At 41.7% G+C, this 12335-nt stretch overlaps 1 protein-coding gene across 1 annotated transcript in view; it reads right to left on the bottom strand.

Moving 5' to 3' along the window:
* Nucleotides 1-11565, bottom strand: part of Zfp709l2 (zinc finger protein 709 like 2) — a 28598-nt gene extending 17033 nt beyond the window's left edge. The window contains exon 1 of the mRNA XM_063267802.1: nucleotides 11554-11565. Coding sequence (XP_063123872.1) covers nucleotides 11554-11565 — 12 coding nt within the window. The remainder of the gene's footprint in view (nucleotides 1-11553) is intronic.
* Between the last annotated feature and the right edge of the window lie 770 nt (nucleotides 11566-12335).

The following is a 12335-nucleotide window of genomic DNA, read 5'->3' as shown; positions in this document are numbered from 1 at the left end:
AATCAGCTGACCTTCATATATTTAACACACCAAAGCTGTCTGGGCCTCCAGGTTCTCCCAGCACTCCTCAGTCCCCACCTGTAACAGGGCCTGTCTGGCATACCCCACCTTGTACCTTGAACTTTACACTGCAGGGGCCGAGGTTTCCCTTCCCCAGAAGCTCTTCCTATATCATCCAGAAATTTTGTACTCTTTGTCTTTCTGTTTCTCTGCCTCTCTCTCCCTCCCCCTCCCCTTTCCATCCTTCCCTCTCTTCCCTCCACCTTCCCTCTCACCCCCCCTCCCTGCCTACTGCATTTTTCTCTCCCTACTTGCCTTGCTTGCTTTTTCTCTCTTTGTCCCCACCCCTGCTCATTATCCTCACTCCCCCATGTCTGGGGGACTTTTTGACCTCTCTGGGACTAGTGAACTCTATCCTTGGGATCAGTGAGCCCACTAGAGAATTGCCCCCAATAAACACTGTCATTTGGCTTGGGTGGAATCCTTCGTGCTGGGCTTAGGTAAACTGCAGCTAGTTTTCACTGGTAGGTACTGGAACCCTGGGAGACAAACCTTGTGGAACACTAGTGTTAGCCAGCACATCCTCTTCAGTGGGAAGATAAGCACACATTCACACACAGAACTGTTTTAGTAAAGGTTCTCTAGATGAACAGACCTGATAGGATGAATCTCTGCAGATTGAATTTTCACATCGTTTAGTCCAATGATGGCTAACGTGGCATGTATAGGGGTGGGGAAACCTATATGTGAACATAGCCAGACTCCTTCAGTAAAATCCCAGGGCTTCTTTTCTTGAAGGAAATCATTGCTTTGGAAATGACTCCTATCCTCTCCTTTCCTGCCACAGGGGGGAAATCTTTCTCATTTCTTCTGTCTTGTCTTACATGATGGCTATTCCTTGTATTCAAACTGACTACATGTGGAATTAACTAAAACTGAAAGTTTAGGTACTGTGGGGGGATTTCTCTTAATTATAGCTTTTGAAACGTGAAAACCCTTCTTTAATCTAGATTTTTTTGAGTTGTTAAGATCCACCTTTACTCTAGGCCACAGCTTTTGGTGGCAGCCTACATATATAAAGAACACTGAAGATGGTAACTCATTCTCTGTGTCTACTTACCTTACCTCTGGCTAGCAAGTTCTTTCTTGCCTTTTCTCCTTTCTTTCTTTGCTTTTCTGGCATTAAAAAGCCTACTTCTTTGAAACTCTGGTATATACTGAAGACAGACAGACATCCAGCCACATGGACTGAACCACACTGGATTCTTCAACTTTCCATTGGTAGACAGCCACTGTTAGTGAGACATTCTAATAAATCCGCTTTCAACGTACATACAGAGATTCATTCTATCAGTTTTGTTTATTAATAGAATATTTAGTTGTTGTTGTAAAAATATGATAACAAGAAAGGTATTGGTGTCTCTTACCCTGCTGGGTCCGGCACCTCAGTGCCCCAAGATATCTGCTAGATATCTTGGTGGAAACACATACCAGCCGCACGCTTTCCTACACTCAAACCCTCACATAAAAGAAGACACAACACAATAATCTTTGACTCAATTGGTAAGATATAATTGCCCTCTTAAACATACAAAGCCCGGTACCATCCATCCCTTAAGAACATTGATAACAACCTGTAAATACACAGAGCAGGATCTTAACATCACCTGCCATGGCTTCTCCCCTTGCGCCTTCTCTCTCCTCCTTTCTCTCCTCCTCTCCTCCTTTTCCTTCAAACTTCTCTCCAGCCCATCCTTCCTTCTCCTCCAATGACAGGCCTCCTTCTATCCTGTACCTGCTCCTCACCTGTACTTTACAGATTCAATGGAGAGGTGGTTCTGGTGAAGTCACCTGAGTTCTGAGTCCTTGACTAGGCAGCTGTCCTTGGGGCAGTGGAATTAGCATCAAAATACGTAACTTCAGGGCAAACCATAACACTTAGTAATATAGCCGCGTGTGCATACAAGGTTTTTGTTTTGTTTTTCCACCATTCCACTGAGGAAGATGTCCCAGCTAACAACTGTGCTCCACAGTGTTTGTCCTCTGTTTCCTGCTTTTCCCCAGGCTTGTCTCAGACCTACCAGGTGAGAAGTAGCTGCAGTTTACCTGAACCCAGATGAAGTCACAAGGCAATTGCAATGCTAGAGTAGATAGGTTGTGTAAAACCTAATACTCCACAATGGGAAGGCCCAGAATATATGCCCTTCACCACTCCTATAAGACGCAAACTGGTGAGAGGGGCAGCACACATTTGAAAAGTGTTGTTCTTGCCCTTTTCTGTGTGCCAGACCTTAGGGTTGGAGATGTTGCTCAATTAGATGAATTAAATTCAATGCTGCTGGGGTTGGGGATTTGGCTTACTGGTAGAGCGCTTGCCTAGCAAGAGCAAAGTCCTGGGTTCGGTCCCCAGCTCCGAAAAAAAAAATTCAATGCTGCCACCTGGCCCTAAGGTACCAAGTGAGAGGTGGCAGCATTGAATCAACAGAGACAAGAAGATCGTACTTATTATAATAGACAGAGTAGACAAACAACGTTTATAATGACATAGCCTGTAGTGATCAGCACAGGAGAGGTGAAATTTATAATGGCATGACTTGTTCGGACCTTTGGTACTGGCTGGTGTTGTCAGGCCCAAAATAGATAAAAAAGCCTACTACATATCTGTTTTATCTCTATAAGCAGACAAATTCTCGAACAAATGAAAGAGAGGCTACATTGGATCCTGGCAAAAGGCAATCTTGGCCAGTGAATCAATTTCCAGACTTGAGTCAGTTTGCAGACCCAGAACCACTTGAATGAAGGGGTGACCAGGTTCCCCAGAGGAAGGATCTTGATAAGACACCTAAAATATTTGCTATTAGCCTCTTTCCAGTTCTTCCCCAGAGAGACCTGTAGCCTTTTACAAGGGTAACTGTACACTGGGGAAAGGAAATAATCAGGCTTTCCAAGGTCTATCGGATACTGGTTCTGATCCCAGGAGATCCCAAGAAATGCTATGGCCCTCCAGTTAAAGTAGGGGCTTATGGAGGACAGGGGTTGAATGGAGTTTTGACTGATGCCTGACTCACAGTAGGTCCAGTAGGTGCCTGAACACATCCTGTGGTCATATCCCCAGTTCCAGAATGTATAATTGGGATAGATATACTTAGAAATTGGCATTCACAGTCACAGACCATATGAAGTTCAAGAAGAAGGAAGACCAAAATGTGGATGCTTCAGTCCTTCTTAAAAAGGGGAACAAAATACTCACAAGAGGAAATACAGGGACAAAGAGTGGAGCAGGGACTGAAGGAAAGGTCATCCAGAGACTGCCCCACCTGGGGATCCATCCCATATGAAGACGTCAAACCCAGTCACTATTGTTGTTGCCAAGAAGTGCTTGCTGACAAGAGCCTGATATGATGTCTCTAAGAGGCTCTGCTAAAGCCCTACTGATACATATGAGGATGCCTGCAGCTAACCATTGGACTGAGCATGGGGACCCCAACGCAGGAGTGAGAGAAAAGACTGAAGGAGCTGAAGGGGTTTGTAACCCCATAGGAAGGACAACAATATTGACAAACCAGACCTCAGAGTTCTCAGGCACTAAACCACCAACCAAAGAGTACGCAAAGAGAGACCCTTGCCTCCAGCCACATATGTAGCAGAGGACTGCATTGTCTGGCATCAGTAGGAGGAGAAGCACATTTAGTGGGTCTATTTAGATTCTGGACACAGCACATTCCTTACTTGGGTGTGTTACTCAGGCACATTTACCAAGTGACTAGGAAAGCCACTGGCCTTTTGTGGGGCCTGGAACAGAAGACTCTTCAACAGGTCCAGGCTGCTGTGCAGGCTGCCCTACTACTTGGACCATATGATCCAGCAAACTCTATGGTACTCGAGGTTTTTGTGGTAGATAGAGTTGCCGTTTGGAACCTCTGGCTGGCCTCTGTAGATGGATCACAGAAGATACCTTTGGTATTTTGGAGCAAAGCTATACCATCATCCGCAGACAACAGTTTTCCCTTTGAAAAACAGCTCTGGGCCTGCTATTAGGCCTTAGTAGAAACTGAACATTTGGCAATGGGACACCAAGTTACCATGTGACCTGAACTGCCCATCATGAGCTGGGTGTTATCACAAGGACAGCTTGGAAGTTACCAGGAATTCTGGGGTTGTTGGCTCCTGCACAGCTCCAATGTGAGGTCTGGCTAATGGTGGGACTGGCAGTCAGCCAGCTACCACTAACTCTATCAAGCTGTCAGTTCTCATGGCTGTCAGAGTGTCCGCACTGGCTATGTCTCAGTTTCCTACCACTAACATCTTTGAGCTGAGACATTGAGCTGAGACATTAAATATTGGAAACTCATACAAACAAGGACTGGTCTATCTACCATACCTCAACCCATTTCCTGATTGTTCAGAAACACTGAAGTTTCCAGAGTGGAGTCTGTGAGTCTATTCTTGTTCGATGCTGCATACCTACAATAACAGCAATCAAGAGGCTGAGGCAGGAGGACTGCAAGCTTGAGGCTAGGCTGAGGTACGTAGTGATACTCTGTTTCAAAAAATAAAATACAGGAAATGGTAAGAGGCCCACCTGCCCTGAGAATTTTCCTAGGCCCTCAGTTGGGATCCCAGGAAAACCTAACTAAGAAGGTCTCCCAAATCAAATGGGTAGTGTCTTAGTTGGGGTTTCTCCTGTTGTGAAGAGACACCATGGCCATAGCAACTCTTATAAAAGAAAACATTTTGTTAGGGCTGGCTTACAGTTCACAGGTTTAGTCCATTATCATCATGGTGGGAAGCACGGTGGCATGCAGGCAGGCATGGTGCCTGAGAGGTACCTGAGACTTCTACATCTGGATTTGCAGACATCAAGAAGAGAAAGGGAGCAACTAGGCCTGGCTTGAGCATCTGAAATCTCAAAGCCCACCCAACAGTGACAAACTTCCTCCAAAAAGGCCACACCTCCTAATAGTGCCATTCCTTAAGAGCCTATGAGGGCCATTTTCATTCAGACTGTCACAGGTAGAAAGAAACTGCACAGCTTCAAACTGTGTATGTGATCATTAGCCACTGTCTAGGTAGGGGAGGTGGAGGGAGGCACGGTGTAGAGTATATGCAGAATGAATGTTTCTGGGAAGCATGACTTCAAGACTAGAAATACTTTCTTACATAGTTTGCTCAAATGCCCACAAGTCAATTCCTTTATCCCTATCCTTTACAATGCAGAGTTGACATTTAATCATGATTCTAGAGAAAATAAAGCCCCCATACTGCTATGCTGGACTTGTGGTAGATGCTTCTCTAGCGTATTCTTTTTCTCTTATTCTTTCAACCACAACCTTTAATCGCATCTTCTGAGAAAAGACTTATGCATTTGATTCTTCTGATATCACACAGGCGCAGGCAGGAAGGAGGAAGGGCCATGGTGGCTGGCAGTGGAGAACAGGCATGTTATTGACGACAGGAGTTGTGGGACTTAGTTATTTCTGTTGCTTCTGAGGATGATATTTTAAAGGAAACTCTTCCTCATGACTGAAGGAGATTTTCATACATAAGACATAGACCAGCAGCCGGTGTATCAGTGACGTGTCATGGCGTCACTCTGCACATAGGTATAGGGGAGTTACAGGTTGTGGATGTGCAGTAGGGACTGTTGGTAGGTAGTGGTCATGAGAATCGCAGTCTCTTGTTTCCACCAGGATCTCTATTTCTATTTTTCTTCCACAGCACTGAACGACTCATCTGCACTGTCATTTCCTTTGTTGAAGTTTATGTTTTTCCCTGTTGAACTAGTCTAATAGGATGCAGCATTTCTAGAGACTTCAATTTTCTAGCGTCACCTGGTGTCCAGGACACCATAAGTAGGACACAACTGGAAGACAGTGCTGAGGGTGCCCCCTGGTGGCTTCTACTGAACCAATCTCATATAATGAGTTGATAAAAGTCTGAGAAAGGTGCTATAATGTGTACAGTGAATTTCCTTTAAATAAATATTCATGTGTGATGCTTATTTTATTAGAAAAATTTATAATAGTTTTCATAAATAATTAGTTGTATATTCTAAATAAATACATTAAAAATAAAAGATTTAAAGTAAAAATTAAATTTAAATGTTTTTATGATTTTTAGTTTTAAAAGAAAAATTAATTCTAGGTGAGTGAATCTTTGAAGCACACTTCAGTAGCCTATTCCCAGTGTGATCAGGACTCTAGCTGGAGGACAGGATGTGCAAAATTGCTCAACTACATGCATTTTATATGACTGTCCTCCTACACAAACGGGAATATTCTGATCTGTAGTTTAGGTGCTAATTAAAGCATCTAGTTAACACACCCTCTTCTTCAAATAGGCCATAGAGCCCTTTCTCATCTCAAATAAATTTCACCTACCTTCTTAAGGTGGGGAGACAAAAATTCTTCTCCCTTTTTTTGGGAAGGGTTTTGTATTTTTATTCTTAATACAATTTCCCAGTATCACTATATCCATAATTTAGTTAATGTACTTAAATTTAATTTTCCAATAATGAACAAATTTATAGTAGATCAAGATGACTAGATGGAAGAATATGCTTCACACTTCACAACAGTTTTCAAAAGCAGACTCTGTTAACTGTGAATGTGTGCATCTGAAAGCTGCTCTCCTAATTCGCTGATGTTGTTGTAAAAATATAAAAATAAAAAAGCATAGTTGTCTTTTATCCTGCTAGGTCCACACAGCGGTGCCCACGATGTCTGCTAGATATCTTGGTAGAAACACATCCCCATTCCTTGACAACCCAGTGTCTCTTACTGCCACACTCTTTCCGATACTCAAACCCTCACATAAAAAAACACACAGTACAATAATCTTTGACCCAATTGGTAAGATATAATTGCCCACTTAAACATACACAGCCCGGTACCATCCATCCCTTAGGAACTTTGATAACGACCTGTAAATACACAGAGCAGAATCTTAACATCACCTGCCATGGCTTCTCCCCTCTGTCCTGTCTCTTCCTTTCTGTCCTGGTCTCCTCCACCTCCTCCTCTTTCTTTTTTTTTTTTTTTAAAGATTTATTTATTATATGACAAGTACACTGTAGCTGTCTTCAGACACAGCTGTCTTCAGAAGATGGCCTCAGGTCTCATTACAGATGGTTGTAAGCCACCATGTGGTTGCTGGGATTTGAACTCAGAACCTCTGGAAGAGCAGTCAGTGCTCTTAACCACAGACCCATCTCTCCAGCCCCCTCCTCCTCTTTCAAACATCTCTCCTGCCCATCCTTCCTTCTCCTCCAATGACAGGCCTCCTTCTATCCTGTACCTGCCCCTCACCTGTACTTTACAAATTCAATGGGGAGGTGGTTCTGGTGAAGTCACCTGAGTTCTGAGTAGGTGACTAGGCAGCTGTCCTTGAGGCAGTGGAATTAGCATCAAAATACAGATAACTTCAGGGAAAACCACAACTTTGCTGATACAAAACTAATTGCTGAGCATACACCAGAGATATGACACTTTTTTAAAAAAAAGACTTTATTTCATGTACACAATAAGTACACAATAGCTATCTTCAGACACACCAGAAGAGGGCATCAGATCTCACTACACATGGTTGTGAACCACCATGTGGTTGCTGGAATTTGAACTCAGAAACTCAGGAAGAGCAGTCAGTGCTCTTAACCACTGAGCCATCTCTCCAGACCTGAGAAATGACAGTTTTTAATGTAATGTTTGCTAGTGCAAATTTCATGAAATGACAGTATAATGTGCTTCCTGTGAGGTAGATGGTCAAGAAGCAATACGGAGCAGTAACAACAACACAGTTGACTTAATCTATGCTCAATGCATATAAAATTGTTTAGAAACAGCATAGAACCCAGACACATCTTTCTTACACTGTAAATCAGCTTAGATGTTTTACAATACTCGATAAAATGTTGATTGATGAGAACACATTGAATTACTAGGAAATGATCTCTGCATGCACATCAAGAACCAGAATTTATTACCTGTTCATCATACAACATTACCAGAGAGAAGCGGCGTGAGACGTCAGAGACCAAGCACAGTTCATGCTTCGCATGATGTAAAAGAATACAGGAGGGAAAGCTTTAAGGGAAACCCGTAGGACTTTTCTTTCCCTGCCCATCACTAACATAGCCATATGCACTTGTGTATTCTTCCTATGAACCTTTCAAATTCTGAATACCTTGGAATTAAACATTTTGAAATCTAATAGTCACATAAAAGGGATCTCTCTGGAACTGCTTCAAAGTGTCAGCAGCAGATCCCATGTTCTGATGCTCTGTTGAATGGCAAGGAGGTGGACATGGAGGTTGGTCTGGAAAGACTGCCATGTGAATCATAAAGATACTCATCTCTACCCTGTCCAATACGTGTCTGTGTTTAAATAAATACTAGTGTTTAAATAAAATAAACACTGTGAGAAGACAGAAGGAAGCACCTTGGAACCCTCTCTTACAGCTTTTCTCTCTGGCCAAGAATCATTGAATCTGTTAGACTATCTCCTGGTGTCCTTGTCTGGCTTGAGAGGGCCTTTATGGTGCTTTAAGCTCTAGTCTCTCTTGGTCATTTTGGTGCTTCTTATTGTCTCAAGTGAAATAGACTGCTTTAGAACTAATTCCTAGGATTATTCTATATCCCTACATTAATGTGCTTCCAGGAGTTAACAGAAGTGGAGGCACGGCTGTACCCTCTGAGTATACTCCTCAATATTGTCATCACCTTACCAATTTCCCAAAGATTAGACAGTTAATATGTAGCTCAGGGTTCCACATCCATGGATTTCTGCTTGAAAATCTTAGGCACGACATACACACCTATAACTCAGCCTTCAAGAAGTAGATGTAAGAGGATTTTCAATTCAAGACTACCCTGAGCTACATATGAGATTCTATCTTAATACATCAATGTCCTCATGGGGAATAAAGAAATGGAAAGGAAAGGTAGATATAGAAGGATATAAATGAGACCAAATGAAAGGAGAGAGGAGAAGGAAGAAGAGACTATTTAAAAGATGTTATTTCTGTACCAAACACGCAGAGTCTATCTGCCTGTCACAATTTTCTAATAATTCAAGATGTTTTCTTAGAAGCAACATTGTATTGAATATTGTAAAATATCTAAATTGATTTATGGTGTAAGGAGGGGGTGTCTGGGTCTTATGCTATTACTACACAATTTTACATAGGAGACCTAGCCCTTCCTAGATGTAATATTGATGAGGTGACCTTGAATACAAATCCCAAGTATACAGAGAACTGACTGTATCCTGACTGTAACGACACCTTATGGAAATTGTTGAGGTGATAATCAAACTCTAAGGGGAGAGTCATTAATACAAACGAGTCTGGCCCATGTATGGTTAGACAGGGTCAGTGTGAGGGAGATGGCACGGAGTCAAACAGTGATCATCAAGAGCCTTCCCATCTTGTCTCTTCAGTAGCCTGCTCAATGACAAGAGTTGTCCAGAGAGAAAAAGGAGGCAGAATCCAGAATAATAACCTTGATTGCTCTCTGCTTTTTTTTTTTTTTTTCAGAGCTGGGAACTGAACCCAGGGCCTTTCCTTTGCTAGGCAAGCGCTCTACAACTGAGCTAAATCCCCAACCCCGCTATTTGCTTTTTAATTTGTCTCTGAAGATATCTGTTGGGAGGCCACCTACAGGAAGTACATTAAACACCATCTACCATAAACCTGACTGATCTCCCCCCCTTCTATGCACAGCAAGTACCCATTACTCACAGGCACAATAGTACTTTTCAAAGGAAGACATAGGGGGCAAGGTGGGATCCACTTCTCATTTTGTCATGGGCCAGCCTATTTGTGGTTTGATGAAGCAAGATTTCTTCTTTTCAAAACAATAAAACATTTTTTGCTGTGTGCTAAGAAGCAGAACTTTTCCTCAGTGTCTTCATTAACTTGAGTTTAGATACGACCACGAATAGAATCCCCATGATGGCACAGTGGCTGTATAAGGACAAGTAGAGAAACCTCATTATCACATCTGCCCTGTCTCACTAGCGATGCCCTCATCATGTTATGATGTAGCAAGAAGGCCCTAATCAGACACTGTTGCTGTGTTCTTTAAACCCCCGTCTCCACAGTCAAGAGCCCAACAAACCTATTTTCTTTTAAAAAAAAAATTGACCAGGCTTTGGCCAGAAAGTGAACTAAGATAGTAGTATCTTTTGTTTTGTTTTCTTGTCAACTTGAGTATAGAAACTTTAAGGGATGTAAATAGAGATTTAAAGGGTTTATTTAGGGCCAGTGAGATATCTCAGTGGGTTGATGATCTGAGTTTTAGACCCAGAATAGATATGGAGGAAGGAGAGAACTAACTTCTGAACGTTGTCCTCTTGTCTCTACATGTGCACTGTGGCACTCACATGTGTGCAAGTAGGTACATGCTCCCACACGAGTCAATAAATATTTTAAAGTTATTTTATTTTGCAATATTTAACTCAAAAATATTAATAAATATATTTATTGATTTCTACACTGTATCAAAAACACATGTAATACTGTATTCATTCAGTAAGATTTAATTATTCTACTTCAGTTTCCAGTTTTGTATTAACTTTTCATGTGACTATTGGCTATACGTATTTTTATAATTTCTACTGTCAATGTTGAGCCCCTTACAAGCATTCTAAAGTACATGGCTTTTGGTTCTGACCTATTGAAGGCTGTGACCATACCAACTAGAAAACAAGTTCAAACCACAGGCTTCCATTGACTGGGAAATGAGTCAAATCATAAACTTCTCCCTTATGATTGACTAAGAAATACATTTCTTCATTGATCCTATCATAACCTTCAGAATTTGAACAATTACCACTTTCTTAATTGATGTTTAAAGTTGGTGTACAGTGACTTTCAACAGTTCCAACGTATGTTCCTTCTACCTACTTATTAACCCTTTCTTAAGTGGATTTCCTTGTTTTGGTTTAAAATGATTTCTGAAGTGGCCTGCTTCTGTTAGCACCCTAAGCTGACATTATTGAAGGTGTTTCCAGAAAGACCTATTCTGAAAGCTATTTGGTGTCTACTAATGGACTTAGTGCAGTTCTTTCTGTTTAGAAACACTCTACACCTGATCTTAAAGAAAAACAAAACAAAACAAAACAAAAACAAACCTGCATTAATACTTAGCCATTGGTAAGCCACTGAGCTGATGTGCAGCAGTGCAGGGCAGAATATGATAGGGGTGAATGGAATTTCCCCTCTGCCCTCTGAAGATTTTCTGGAATAAAATGATTAAAATAAATTACATGGGAGAAAAGTGTGTTAATGCATTACTGTCCTTAAGTACAGCCCAACATGGTTCAGAAGCATTGGGCCCCGGTCTTTCTAGGGGAAATGAAATACAGAAAATGTCAGGAAACAGCATGCTGGGGCTTTTCTTGTTGTTGTTGAGCTTTTTTGTTTTTTAGAACAAATAGTAAAAATGATTTATGGCAAGTTGGAAGTTTGAAGGCTATACAATAGTTTGGGATAACATGTATTTACTCTGCAAACATGGTAGGAAATATTGTGTCCAATGTTGGAGAACCACTCACCCGAGGCTCCATTACTACATCTGATGCAAATCTGACAGAGGCTGAGGTCAGTTAGAGGGACACTGGTTGCACTGTGCCTGTCTTCTAGCTCTTAATTGCTAAATCACGACCTGTATTTTTTTTTAACAGCATCTGTTGTTTGTGATAGTCCTTACCAGGTAATGTGATACAATTTTAAAACATGTGTTCCTTTCTTCAAGAGAAGCAGTTTTGGGGCTGGAGAGAAGGCTCAGTGGTTAAGAGCACAGACTACCATTGAAGAGGACCAAGGCCTGGTTTCCAGCATCCAGATTGGAAGGTTCACAGCTGCTTCTAACTCCAGCTCCAGGGGACCAGACGCTTCTAGTCTCTGAGGGTGCCTCACACTCCCACACATACTAAAAATAAATATTAAAAAAAAAGAAAAAGCGGGATGGTGAGATGGCTCAGCGGCTAAGAGCACCGGACTACTCTTCCAGAGATCCTGAGTCCAATTCCCAGCAACCACATGGTGGCTCACAACCATCTGTAAAGAGTTCTGATGCCCTCTTCTGGTTTATCTGAAGACAGCTACAGTGTACTTATATATAATAAAATGAATAAATCTTTAAAAAAAATTTAAAAACAAAAAGAAAAGAAAAAGCAGTTGTCAGCTTGCCTTAAAAGTCCATTTTATATATTTTTGTTTTTAAAAACAGATAAAAACAGTGTGTATGTGTGGGGGGGGTAGGGATCGTGTTTACCAGTGCACACTTACTGTTGTCCCCTATCCTGCATAGGTTCTCTAATAACACAAACACCAG

Source organism: Rattus norvegicus, chromosome 9 (assembly GCF_036323735.1).
Source record: "Rattus norvegicus strain BN/NHsdMcwi chromosome 9, GRCr8, whole genome shotgun sequence".
In the NCBI taxonomy this organism is placed as follows: domain Eukaryota; kingdom Metazoa; phylum Chordata; class Mammalia; order Rodentia; family Muridae; genus Rattus; species Rattus norvegicus.
The sequence above is the reverse complement of the archived record's forward strand: the minus strand, read 5'-3'. Positions and strand labels throughout refer to the sequence as shown.